Source organism: Pelobates fuscus, chromosome 3 (genome assembly GCF_036172605.1).
Source record: "Pelobates fuscus isolate aPelFus1 chromosome 3, aPelFus1.pri, whole genome shotgun sequence".
Taxonomy (NCBI): Eukaryota; Metazoa; Chordata; class Amphibia; order Anura; family Pelobatidae; genus Pelobates; species Pelobates fuscus.
The window spans coordinates 7,276,367-7,291,394 of NC_086319.1; the positions used below are offsets into that span (position 1 = coordinate 7,276,367).

Genomic DNA, 15,028 nt, shown 5'->3' on the forward strand with positions numbered 1-15,028 from the left:
GTCATTAAGGGGTTAATGGTATCTTTTTAAGCTGGACAGAGGTGGCAAGTGGTGTCCCTCAGGGTTCTGTTCTGGGACCCCTTCTATTTAACATGTTTATAAATGATCTTGAAGACCGCATTGAAAGTCATGTTTCAGTGTTTGCAGATGACACAAAACTCTGTAAAATAATACAATGTGAGCAAGATATTACTTTGCTGCAGATGGATTTATATAGACTGGGGGACTGGGCACTCAAATGGCAGATGAAATTTAATGTAGAAAAATGCAAAGTTATGCACTTCGGCGTAAAGAATACACAAGCAACGTATACCCTTAATGGAAGCGAATTAGGGATAACAACACACGAAAAGGACTTGGGAATTGTTATAGACAACAAACTATGCAACAATGTGCAATGTCTATCACCAGTGGCTAAGGCCAGTAAGGTATTGGCATGCATGAAAAAGGGCATTCATTCTCGGGATGAGAATATAATTTTGCCTCTTTAAAAATCACTTGTAATGCAATTTTGGGTATCTGTCCTAAAGAAGGATATTATGGCACTAGAAAAAGTGCAGAGGTGGGCTACAAAATTAATAAAAGGAATGGAACATATCAGCTATGAAGAAAGGTTAACAAATTTAAACCTCTTTAGTTTTGAAAAACATCACCTCAAAGGGCATTTGATAACATTATACAAATATATTCGGGGCCAATACAAACCATTGTGTGGAAATCTATTCACAAACCGGACTTTACACAGGACACAAGGTCATGTGTTTAGACTGGAAGAAAGAAGATTTCGTCTAAGGCAAAGGAAATGTTTTTTTTTACAGTAAGAGCAATAAGGATATGGAATTCTCTGCCTGAAGAAGTTGTTTTATCAGATTCCATACAGATGTTTAAACAGCAATTGGATAATTAGATACATGCAAACTAATATTCAACAATAACATTTTTCAACTGTAGTGCTTCTTAATCCAAGGAGATATCTAACTAACCATTCTGGCACCAAGAGGGATTTTTTTCCTAGTTTGTTGCAAAATTGGAAGTGCTTCAAACTAAGTATTTTGCCTTCTTTTGGATCAACAGCAAAAAGATATCCTAGAAAGGCTGAACTTGATGGACGCAAGTCTCTTTTCAGCCTATGTAACCATGTAACTATTTTTATTAGCTATGTTAAGGTATCATTCCCGGAATGTTCAGCTGATAGACCCTGTTACATTAGCTAGATATTACTATCAGGTTTCAGAGAATGCTGAGCCACCAGGTGTCACCACGCGATACAGAGCTCGCTGTGGTCATCGTCTGCCACTTTCACTCGCCATCAGCTATGCCAATTCCACCTGATTTCTATTTTTATTATCTACATTTACTCACCTTATCAATTCATTAATTTTTGCAAACATTCCCTGAATGGAAGGTCCTAACATAACGAACAGCTTAGCTCAGGAGACACAACGGAAGGTCCTAACATAACGCACAGCTTAGCTCAGGAGACACAACGGAAGGTCCTAACATAACGCACAGCTTAGCTCAAGAGACACAACAGAAGCTCTAATATAACGCATAGCTTACTTCAGGAGACACAACGGAAGGTCCTAACATAACGCACAGCTTAGCTTAGGAGACATAATGGAAGCTTTAACATGACGCACAGCTTAGCTCAGGAGACATAACGGAAGCTGCTAACATAATGCACAGCTTAGCTCAGGAGACAAAACAGAAGCTCATAACATTACACACAGCTTAGCATAGGAGACATAACGGAAGGTTCTAACATAACGCACAGCTTAGCTCAAGAGACACAACGGAAGGTCCCAACATGACGCACAGCTTAGCTCAGAAAACACAATGGAAGCTCTACCATAACGCACAGCTTAGCTCAGGAGACACAACGGAAGGTCCTAACATAACGCACAGCTTAGCTCATGAGACAAAACGGAAGCTCATAACATTAAGCACAGCTTAGCCTAGGACACATAACGGAAGCTCATAACATTACGCACATCTTAGCTCAGGAGACATAACGGAAGGTCCTAACATAACATACAGCTTAGCTCAGGAGACAGAACAGAAGTTCATAACATAACGCACAGCTTAGCTCAGGAGACACAACGGAAGGTCCTAACATAACGCACAGCTTAGCTCAGGAGACATAATGCAAGGTCCTAACATAACATACAGCTTAGCTCAGGAGACAGAACAGAAGTTCATAACATAACTAACAACTTAGCTCAGGAGACAAAACGGAAGCTCATAACATAACGCAAAGCTTAGCTCAGGAGACACAACGGAAGGTCCTAACATAATGCACAGCTTAGCTCAGGAGACACAACAGAAGGTACTAACATAACGCACAGCTTAGCTCAGGAGACACAATGGAAGCTCTAACATAATGCACAGCTTAGCTCAGGAGACACAACGGAAGGTCCCAACATAACGCACAGCTTAGCTCAGGAGACACAACAGAAGCTCTACCATAACGCACAGCTTAGCTCAGGAGACACAACAGAAGCTCTACCATAACGCACAGCTTAGCTCAGGAGACACAAAGGAAGGTCCCAACATAACGCACAGCTTAGCTCAGGAGACAAAATGGAAGGTACTAACATAGCGCACAGCTTAGCTCAGGAGACACAACGGAAGGTCCCAACATAACGCACAGCTTAGCTCAGGAGACAAAATGGAAGCTCATAATATAACGCACAGCTTAGCTCAGGAGACACAACAGAAGGTACAAACATAATGCACAGCTTAGCTTAGGAGACAAAATGGAAGGTCCCAACATAATGCACAGCTTAGCTCAGGAGACACTGTGGTGACATTCTGTCATCAATCTAGCAAACCTTGTGTAATATTTATATTAATTTGGTGATACACCACAGACACAACAGAAGGTACTAACATAACGCACAGCTTAGCTCAGGAGACATAACGGAAGGTCCCAACATAACGCTTAGCTTAGCTCAGGAGACATAATGGAAGCACTAACATAACGCACAGCCTAGCTCAGGAGACAAAACAGAAGCTCATAACATTACACACAGCTTAGCATAGGAGACATAACGGAAGGTTCTAACATAACGCACAGCTTAGCTCAAGAGACACAACGGAAGGTCCCAACATAACGCACAGCTTAGCTCAGAAAACACAATGGAAGCTCTACCATAACGCACAGCTTAGCTCAGGAGACACAATGGAAGGTCCTAACATAACGCACAGCTTAGCTCATGAGACAAAACGGAAGCTCATAACATTAAGCACAGCTTAGCCTAGGACACATAACGGAAGCTCATAACATTACGCACAGCTTAGATTAGGAGACATAGCGTAAGCTGCTAACATAGCGCACAGCTTAGCTCAGGAGACATAACGGAAGCTGCTAAGATAACGTACAGCTTAGCTCAGGAGACAAAACAGAAGCTCATAACATTCCGCACAGCTTAGCTTAGGAGACATAACGGAAGCTCTAACATAACGCACAGCTTAGCTCAGGAGACATAACGGAAGCTGCTAACATAACGCACATCTTAGCTCAGGAGACATGACGGAAGGTCCTAACATAACATACAGCTTAGCTCAGGAGACAGAACAGAAGTTCATAACATAACGCACAGCTTAGCTCAGGAGACACAACGGAAGGTCCTAACATAACGCACAGCTTAGCTCAGGAGACATAATGCAAGGTCCTAACATAACATACAGCTTAGCTCAGGAGACAGAACAGAAGTTCATAACATAACTAACAACTTAGCTCAGGAGACAAAACGTAAGGTCCTAACATAACATACAGCTTAGCTCAGGAGACAGAACAGAAGTTCATAACATAACTAACAACTTAGCTCAGGAGACAAAACGGAAGCTCATAACATAACGCACAGCTTAGCTCAGGAGACAATACAGAAGGTCCTAACATAAAGCACAGCTTAGCTCAGGAGACACAACGGAAGGTACTAACATAACGCACAGCTTAGCTCAGGAGACACAACAGAAGGTACTAACATAACGCACAGCTTAGCTCAGGAGACACAATGGAAGCTCTAACATAATGCACAGCTTAGCTCAGGAGACACAACGGAAGGTCCCAACATAACGCACAGCTTAGCTCAGGAGACACAACAGAAGCTCTACCATAACGCACAGCTTAGCTCAGGAGACACAACAGAAGCTCTACCATAACGCACAGCTTAGCTCAGGAGACACAAGGGAAGGTCCCAACATAACGCACAGCTTAGCTCAGGAGACAAAATGGAAGGTACTAACATAGCGCACAGCTTAGCTCAGGAGACACAACGGAAGGTCCCAACATAACGCACAGCTTAGCTCAGGAGACAAAATGGAAGCTCATAACATAACGCACAGCTTAGCTCAGGAGACACAACAGAAGGTACAAACATAATGCACAGCTTAGCTTAGGAGACAAAATGGAAGGTCCCAACATAACGCACAGCTTAGCTCAGGAGACACTGTGGTGACATTCTGTCATCAATCTAGCAAACCTTGTGTAATATTTATATTAATTTGGTGATACACCACAGACACAACAGAAGGTACTAACATAACGCACAGCTTAGCTCAGGAGACATAACGGAAGGTCCCAACATAACGCTTAGCTTAGCTCAGTAGACCTAACGGAAGCACTAACATAACGCACAGCCTAGCTCAGGAGACAAAACAGAAGCTCATAACATTACACACAGCTTAGCTTAGGAGATATAACGGAAGCTGCTAACATAATGCACAGCTTAGCTCAGGAGACAAAACAGAAGCTCATAACATAACTAACAACTTCGCTCAGGAGACAAAATGAAAGCTCATAACATAACGCACAGCTTAGCTCAGGAGACACAACAGAAGGTACTAACATAGCGTACAGCTTAGTTCAGGAGACACAACGGAAGCTCTAACATAACGCACAGCTTAGCTCAGGAGACACAATGGAAGGTCCTAACATAAAGCACAGCTTAGCTCAAGAGACACAACGGAAGCTCATAACATTACGCACAGCTTAGCGTAGGAGACATAATGGAAGCACATAACATTACACACAGCTTAGGAGACATAATGGAAGCTCTAACATAACGCACAGCTTAGCTCAGGAGACATAACGGAAGCTGCTAACATAACGCACAGCTTAGCTCAGGAGACATAACGGAAGGTCCTAACATAACGCACAGCTTAGCTCAGGAGACACAACGGAAGGTCCTAACATAACGCACAGCTTAGCTCAGGAGACACAACGGAAGGTCCTACCATAACGTACAGCTTAGCTCAAGAGACACAACGGAAGGTCCCAACATAACGCACAGCTTAGCTCAGGAGACTAAACGGAAGCTCATAACATTACGCACAGCTTAGCTCAGGAGACATAACTGACGCTGCTAACATAACGAACAGCTTAGCTTCAGGAGACATAACGGAAGCTGCTAACATAACGAACAGCTTAGCTCAGGAGACACCATAACCACCGTAAACCTCACAGAGCGTAGCAGGAACAAGCTCTTATAAGAGCTAGTGATTATACTCAGGGGAGTATAGTGATTATAGCAATCCCCAGAGTGTAGTTATCCAATCCCACAAACATGAGCCAAGACTTCATGAAGGGGTAAAGCATTCTGTTTAATGGAAGCCACAGCTGGCCTTTTATGCAAGTCCCCATGCAAGGGTGACACCCACATGGACCTTGCTGGGGACTGTGACACAAACTTGCAAACCAATAACAACAGAGTTAAAATGCACGACACTCCCACACATGGAACACAATCCCTCCCCTCTGCTTGGGAGATAATTGGACCCGTAACTGTACTAATTCTAATCCAATTATCTCCAAGCACAGAAAAAACACACTTTTTTTAAAAACACCCCAAAAGTACCCTAAAAATACATAAAACAAATGTTACATCCCCTGATAGCCCTGATCTGGGTGACCAACATATCCAAAAATCACCCAGATCGGTTCAGGGGTTCAGGAATTTCCTGGAAGTCTTATTTTTGACCCACCGTGCACATGGTCTAATGCCCAAAACAGTTCCAGAGAATTAGGGCTAATGGTCTGTCTCTCTGTCTTGAGTACAAAAGTACGTACTTCACATAAACAGAGCCTTTTAAACTGCATTGGGCAAGGTATATTGCAGGGACCATAGTCCTGAGGCAAGAGGCTGGCCAGCAGGCCCCTCCAAGAACCCGTGACAAGGTTCAGTTCGTCACAGGACCATAATCATAGGGTAGGAGGCTGGCAAACAGGCCCCTCCAAAAGCCAGTGACAAGGTTACTTTTGTTACAAGGGTATATAATAATAAATATCGGGGGTATGTAATAATACATATTGGAGGCATATAATACATATTGGGGGTGTATAATAATACATTGTGGGGGGGTATCTATGTGGACAAAAATAAATATACATTGGGGGTATATATAGTAATAGATATTATGGTATGTAACAGTAAGTATTGGGGGTGTTTAATGGTAAATATTGGAGGGGTATAATAGTAGAAATTTGGTTTGTATAATAATACATTTTATGGGGTGAGTAACAATAAATATTGGGGGTGTATAATAGTAAATATTGGGGTGCATACTAATACATATTGGGGGTATATAATAATATATATTGTAATAGTAAATATTCGGGGTGTATAATGGTAAAAAATTGGGGTGTATAAAAGTATACTATCGGGGGTGTATAATAGTAAATATTGGGGTGTAAAATAATACATTTTGGGGGGTGTATAAAAGTAAATATTGGTGTGTATAATAATAAATTTTGGGGGGTTTATAATAGTATATATGGGGGTGTAATAGTATATGGGAGTATATGGGAGTGCAGAATTATTAGGCAAGTTGTATTTTTGAGGATTAATTTTATTATTGAACAACAACCATGTTCTCAATGAACCCAAAAAACTAATTAATATCAAAGCTGAATATTTTTGAAAGTAGTTTTTAGTTTGTTTTTAGTTATAATTATTTTAGGTGGATATCTGTGTGTGCAGGTGACTATTACTGTGCATAATTATTAGGCAACTTAACAAAAAACAAATATATACCCATTTCAATTATTTATTTTTACCAGTGAAACCAATATAACATCTCAACATTCACAAATATACATTTCTGACATTCAAAAACATAACAAAAACAAATCAGTGACCAATATAGCCACCTTTCTTTGCAAGGACACTCAAAAGCCTGCCATCCGTGTTCACCATCAACATTGCGTGCAGCAGCAACCACAGCCTCCCAGACACTGTTCAGAGAGGTGTACTGTTTTCCCTCCTTGTAAATCTCACATTTGATGTTGGACCACAGGTTCTCAATGGGGTTCAGATCAGGTGAACAAGGAGGCCATGTCATTAGATTTTCTTCTTTTATACCCTTTCTTGCCAGCCACGCTGTGGAGTACTTGGACGCGTGTGATGGAGCATTGTCCTGCATGAAAATCATGTTTTTCTTGAAGGATGCAGACTTCTTCCTGTACCACTGCTTGAAGAAGGTGTCTTCCAGAAACTGGCAGTAGGACTGGGAGTTGAGCTTGACTCCATCCTCAACCCGAAAAGGCCCCACAAGCTCATCTTTGATGATACCAGCCCAAACCAGTACTCCACCTCCACCTTGCTGGCGTCTGAGTCGGACTGGAGCTCTCTGCCCTTTACCAATCCAGCCATGGGCCCATCCATCAGGCCCATCAAGACTCACTCTCATTTCATCAGTCCATAAAACCTTAGAAAAATCAGTCTTGAGATATTTCTTGGCCCAGTCTTGACGTTTCAGCTTGTGTGTCTTGTTCAGTGGTGGTCGTCTTTCAGCCTTTCTTACCTTGGCCATGTCTCTGAGTATTGCACACCTTGTGCTTTTGGGCACTCCAGTGATGTTGCAGCTCTGAAATATGGCCAAACTGGTGGCAAGTGGCATCTTGGCAGCTGCACGCTTGACTTTTCTCAGTTCATGGGCAGTTATTTTGCGCCTTGGTTTCTCCACACGCTTCTTGCGACCCTGTTGACTATTTTGAATGAAACGCTTGATTGTTCGATGATCACGCTTCAGAAGCTTTGCAATTTTAAGAGTGCTGCATCCCTCTGCAAGATATCTCACTATTTTTGACTTTTCTGAGCCTGTCAAGTCCTTCTTTTGACCCATTTTGCCAAAGGAAAGGAAGTTGCCTAATAATTATGCACACCTGATATAGGGTGTTGATGTCATTAGACCACACCCCTTCTCATTACAGAGATGCACATCACCTAATATGCTTAATTGGTAGTAGGCTTTCGAGCCTATACAGCTTGGAGTAAGACAACATGCATAAAGAGGATGATGTGGTCAAAATACTCATTTGCCTAATAATTCTGCACTCCCTGTAGTAACATATTTTGGGGAGTGTATAATAGTATATATCGGGGTTGTATAATAGTAAATATAGGGGGGTATATTAATACATTTTGGGGGTATGTAACAATAAATATTGGAAGTATATAATAATATATATTGGGGGTGTATAATGGTAAATATTGGAGGAAATGATAGTTAATATTGGGCTGTATAAAAATACATTTTGGGGGGTATATAATAGTAAGTATTGGGGTGTATAATAATACATTTTGGAGGGTGTATAATAGTATATATCGGGGGGTGTAATAGTACATTTTTAGGGGTGTATAATTGTAATTATTGGGGTGTATAATAATAAAATTTGGGGGGTGTATAATAGTATATATCGGGGGTGTGTAAAAGTACATTTTGGTGGTGTATAATAGTAATTATTGGGGTGTATAATAATACATTTTGGGGGGGTGTATAATTGTATATATGGGGGGTGTAATTGTAAATTTTGGGGGGTGTATAATAGTAATTATTTGGGTGTATAATACATTTTGGGGGGTGTATCATAGTATATATCGGCGGTGTATAATAATACATTTTGGGGGGTGTTTAATAGCATATGTGGGGGATTTTATAGTACCTTTTGGGGGATGTATAATGATAATTATTGGGGTGTATAATAATAAAGTTTAGGGGTGTGTATAATAGTATATATCGGCGTGTATAATAATACATTTTGGGGGTGTATAATAGTGTATATCGGGGGTGTATTATAATACATTTAGGGGGGTGTATAATAGTATATATCGGCGGTGTATAATAATACATTTTAGGGGGGTGTATAATAATACATTTTAGGGGGGTGTATAATAGTATAAATCGGGGTTGTATAATAATACATTTTGGGGGGTATGTAACAATAAATATTGGTGGTGTATAATAATACATTTTAGGGGGTGTATAATAATACATTTTTTGGGGTGTATAATAATACATTTTGGGGGGTATGTAACAATAAATATTGGGGGTGTTTAATAATACATTTTAGGGGGTGTATAATAATAAATTTTTTGGGGTGTATAATAATACATTTTGGGGGGTATGTAACAATAAATATTGGGGGTGTATAATAATACAATTTAGGGGTGTGTATAATAATATATATCGTGGGTGTATAATAATACATTTTGGGGGTATGTAATAATAAATATTGGGGGTGTATAATAATACATTTTAGGGGGTGTATAATAATACTTTTTAGGGGGGTGCATAATAGTATATATCGGGGGTGTATAATAATACATTTTGGGGGGTATGTAACATTAAATATTGGGGTGTATAATAATACATTTTACGGGGGTGTATAATAGTGGGGGGTATGTAACAATAAATACTGGGGTGTATAATAATACATTTTGGGGGGTTATAATAGTAAGTATTGGGGTGTATAATAATACATTTTGGGGGGTGTATAATAGTAAATATTGGGGGTATATTAATATATTTTGGGGGTATGTAACAATAAATATTGGGGGTATATAATAATAGATATTGGGGGTGTATAATGGTAAATATTGGGGTGTATAATAATACATTTTGGGGGGTGTATAATAGTATATATCGGGGGTGTAATAGTACATATTGGGGGGTTTATTAATACATTTTGGGGGGTATGCAACAATAAATATTGGGTGTATAATAATAGATATTGGGGGTGTATAATGGTAAATATTGGAGGATATGATAGTAAATATTGGGGTGTATAAAAATAAATTTTGGGGGGTATATAATAGTAAGTATTGGGGTGTATAATAATACATTTTGGAGGGTGTATAATAGTATATATCGGGGGTGTAATAGTACATTTTTAGGGGTGTATAATTGTAATTATTGGGGGTGTATAATAATACATTTTAGGGGTGTGTATAATAGTATATATCGGGGTGTATAATAATACATTTTGGGGGTATGTAACAATAAATATTGGGGGTGTATAATAATACATTTTAGGGGGTGTATAATAATACTTTTTAGGGGGGTGCATAATAGTATATATCGAGGTGTATAATAATAAATTTTGGGGGGTATGTAACATTAAATATTGGGGTGTATAATAATACATTTTACGGGGGTGTATAATAGTGGGGGGTATGTAACAATAAATATTGGGGTGTATAATAATACATTTTGGGGGGTGTATAATAGTAAGTATTGGGGTGTATAATAATGCATTTTGGGGGGTGTATAATAGTAAATATTGGGGGGTATATTAATATATTTTGGGGGTATGTAACAATAAATATTGGGGGTATATAATAATAGATATTGGGGGTGTATAATGGTAAATATTGGGGTGTATAATAATACATTTTGGGGGGTGTATAATAGTATATATCGGGGGTGTAATAGTACATATTGGGGGGTTTATTAATAAATTTTGGGGGGTATGCAACAATAAATATTGGGTGTATAATAATAGATATTGGGGGTGTATAATGGTAAATATTGGAGGATATGATAGTAAATATTGGGGTGTATAAAAATACATTTTGGGGGGTATATAATAGTAAGTATTGGGGTGTATAATAATACATTTTGGAGGGTGTATAATAGTATATATCGGGGGGTGTAATAGTACATTTTTAGGGGTGTATAATTGTAATTATTGGGGTGTATAATAATACATTTTGGGGGGTGTATAATAGTATATATCGGGGGTGTGTAATAGTACATTTTGGTGGTGTATAATAGTAATTATTGGGGTGTATAATAGTACATTTTGGGGGGTGTATAATATTAATTATTGGGGTGTATAATAATACATTTTGGGGGGTGTATAATTGTATATATGAGGGTGTAATTGTAAATTTTGGGGGGTGCATAATAGTAATTATTGGGGTGTATAATACATTTTGGGGGGTGTATCATAGTATATATCGGCGGTGTATAATAATACATTTTGGGGGGTGTATAATAGCATATGTGGGGGATGTTATAGTACCTTTTGGGGATGTATAATGATAATTATTGGGGTGTATAATAATACATTTTAGGGGTGTGTATAATAGTATATATCGGCGGTGTATAATAATACATTTTGGGGGTGTATAATAGTGTATATCGGGGGTGTATTATAATACATTTAGGGGGGTGTATAATAGTATATATCGGCGGTGTATAATAATACATTTTAGGGGGTGTATAATAATACATTTTAGGGGGTGTATAATAATACATTTTAGGGGGGTGTATAATAGTATATATCGGGGGTGTATAATAATACATTTTGGGGGGTATGTAACAATAAATATTGGGGGTGTATAATAATACATTTTAGGGGGTGTATAATAATACATTTTAGGGGGGTGTATAACAGTATATATCGGGGGTGTATAATAATACATTTTGGGGGGTATGTAACAATAAATATTGGGGGTGTATAATAATACATTTTAGGGGGTGTATAATAATACATTTTAGGGGGGTGTATAACAGTATATATCGGGGGTGTATAATAATACATTTTGGGGGGTATGTAACAATAAATATTGGGGGTGTATAATAATACATTTTAGGGGGTGTATAATAATACATTTTAGGGGGGTGTATAATAGTATATATCGGGGGTGTATAATAATACATTTTGGGGGGTTTGTAACAATAAATATTGGGGGTGTATAATAATACATTTTAGGGGGTGTATAATAATACATTTTAGGGGGGTGTATAACAGTATATATCTGGGGTGTATAATAATACATTTTGGGGGTTATGTAACAATAAATATTGGGTGTGTATAATAATACATTTTAGGGGGGTGTATAATAGTATATATCGGGGGTGTATAATAATACATTTTAGGGGGTGTATAATAATACATTTTAGGGGGGTGTATAATAATACATTTTAGGGTGGTGTATAATAATACATTTTAGGGGGGTGTATAATAGTATATATCTGGGGTGTATAATAATACATTTTAGGGGGGTGTATAATAATACATTTATGGGGTGTATAATAATACATTTTAGGGGGGTGTATAATAATACATTTTAGGGGGGTGTATAATAGTATATATCTGGGGTGTATAATAATACGTTATGGGGGGTATGTATCATTAAATATTGGGGGGTCCCCGGTACCTGAATTCCCTGCCCGCAGTCCGGTTCTCCCTCCAGCCGGTTCTCAGCCGTAGAACCTCCCGCACGATCTCCTTCTCCTCCGGCAGCCGGTAAACGGGGAACATGTAGAGCCAGCACAGCAGGAGGACACACAGAGCGCTGGCCCCCACCGGCACTCGGCCCCGGGGCCACATCCTGCCCCCCAACACCGCCTTCATCCCGGGGACATTCCGGGGGCGGTGTGTACTCCAACTAAGTCACTTAATATGGGGGTACATCATCCCCCCACTGTCAATCAATACCCCCTACTTTAATCACCACTGTCAATCAATGCCCCCCCCCCACTGTCAATCAATGCCCCCCACCACTGTCAATCAATGTTCCCCCCCACTGTCAATCAATGCCCCCCCCCTCAATCAATGCACCCCCCAGCTCAGTGTGCCCCCCCTTCCAGCTCAGTGTGCCCCCCCTTCTAGCTCAGTCTCACCCCCCCCCCTCCAGCTCAGTTTCTCCCCCCCCAGCTCAGTGTGCCCTCCTCCAGCTCAGTATGCCCCCCCCCTCAGCTCAGTGTGCCCCCCCAGCTCAGTATGCCCCCCAGCTCAGTGTGCCCCCCTCCAGCTCAGTGTGCCCCCTTCCCAGCTCAGTGTGCCCCCTTCCCAGCTCAGTGTGCCCCCTTCCCAGCTCAGTGTGCCCCCTTCCAGCTCAGTGTGTCCCCCTCCAGCTCAGTGTGTCCCCCTACAGCTCAGTGTAAACCCTCCCCCCTCCGTTAGTGTGCCCCCCTTCCCAGCTCAGTGTGCTCCCCTCCAGCTCAGTGTGCCCCCCCTCCAACTCAGTGTGTCCCCCTCCAGCTCAGTGTACCCCCCCCCCGTTTAGTGTGCCCCCCTTCCCAGCTCAGTGTGCCCCCCCCCCCCCCCTCCAGCTCAGTGTGCCCCCCCCCCTAGCTCAGTGATTGCAGGCTCCGGCTGGTCCCTCAGATGCTGCTCTGTCTCTCCCTCCTCCCGTCCTTCTTCTTTGTTAAGGAGAATCCGAATCTCTCTCTCTCTCTCTCTCTCTCTCTCTCTCTCTCTCTCCGCCCTCTCTATAAAGCCGGGGTTCTGCCTTACACCCCGCCCCCTACAGCCCTGCACCCCAAAACCATGCACACACTCTCAGCCCTGCACCCCCAGATCATCCCACTCCCAGCGTTGCACCCCAAATCCATGCACCCTTAGACTGCACATCTGTCAGATTTGCACCCCCAGACCATGTCCTCTCTCAGCTAAGCACCCCCAGACCTCCACCCTCTCAGCCCTGCACCCAGACCATGCCCCCTCTCAGCTAAGCACCCCCAGACCATCCCCTCTCAGCCCTGCACCCAAACCATGCCCTCTCTGCCATGCACCCCCAGACCACCCCTCTCAACCCTGCACCCACAGACCATCCTCTCTCAGCCATACATCCCCAGACTATCCCCCTGTCAGCCATGCACCCCTAGACCATCCCCTCTCAACCCTCTCAACCCTGCACCACCTCTCTCAACGCTGCACCCCCAGACCATGCCCCCTCTCAGCCATGCACCCACAGACCATCCTCTCTCAGCCATACATCCCCAGACTATCCCCCTGTCAGCCATGCACCCCTAGACCATCCCCTCTCAACCCTGCACCCTCAGACCACCCCCTCTCAACCCTGCACCCCGAGACCAAGGTCTGGGGGTGCTAAGCCATGCACCCCCAGACCATTCTCCTCCCAACCATGTACCCCCAGACCACTCCCTCTCATACCCCAGACCACCCCCTCTAAGCTCTATACACCCATATTATCCCCCTCTCAGCCATGCACCTCCAGACCACCCCTCTCAGCCCTGACCCCCAGGTGGTCTGGAGGTGCATTCCTTCTCTCACACTGCACCTCCAGACCACCGCCCACTCAACCCTGCACTCCAAGACCGTGCCCCCCTTCCCCCCACAACCCTGCACCCCAGACCATTGGCCTCTCAGACCTGCACCCCGAGGCCACCGTCCTCACAGCCCTGCACCTCCAGACTATCCCCCTCTCAGCCCTGCACCCTACAGACCACCCTCCCTCTCAGCTCTGCACTCCAGACCACCCACTCAAAGCACTGCACCCCCAGACCACCCCCTCTCAGCCCTGCACCGCTAGACCACCGCCATCTTAGCCCTGCACCTCTAGAACACACCCTCCCAGCCCTGCACCACCAGACCACCCCCTCTCAGCCCTGCACCCTAAAGACCACCCTCCCTCTCAGCTCTGTACCCCAGAACACTCCCTCAAAGCACTGCACCCCTAGACCACCCCCTCTCAGCCCTGCACCGCTAGACCACCGCCCTCTTTGCCCTGCACCCCTAGACCACTGCTCTCCCAGTCCTGCACCCTCCAGACCATTACCCTCTCAGCTCTGCACCCCAGACCACCCCCTCCCTGCACCGTTAAACCACCGCCCTCTCAGCCCTGCACCCCCAGACCACCACCCCTCAGCCCTGCACCGCTAAATCACTGCCCTGTCAACTCTGCACCCCCAGACCACTTCCCTCTCAGACCTGCACCCCTAGACCACCTTTCTACCAGCCCTGCACCCTCCAGACCATGTCCTCTCAGATCTG

The 15,028-nt window shown here is 42.8% G+C and overlaps 1 protein-coding gene across 3 annotated transcripts in view; it reads right to left on the bottom strand.

Moving 5' to 3' along the window:
• The window catches only part of ST8SIA1 (ST8 alpha-N-acetyl-neuraminide alpha-2,8-sialyltransferase 1), a 121,248-nt gene extending 108,443 nt beyond the window's left edge, over window positions 1-12,805 (bottom strand). For 2 of the 3 annotated variants that reach the window (XR_010090416.1, XM_063446659.1), the window contains exons 1-2: window positions 12,791-12,805; window positions 12,447-12,733 (exon numbers count right to left, since the gene is read on the bottom strand). Coding sequence is in view for 1 of the 3 variants with exons in the window: in XM_063446659.1 (XP_063302729.1) it covers window positions 12,447-12,643 (197 nt within the window). In the remaining 2 variants the exon portion in view is untranslated. Of the gene's footprint in view, window positions 1-12,446; window positions 12,741-12,790 lie in introns of those variants that run through there. The other variant, XR_010090417.1, reaches the window with a different exon arrangement.
• Window positions 12,806-15,028: the final 2,223 nt, after the last annotated feature.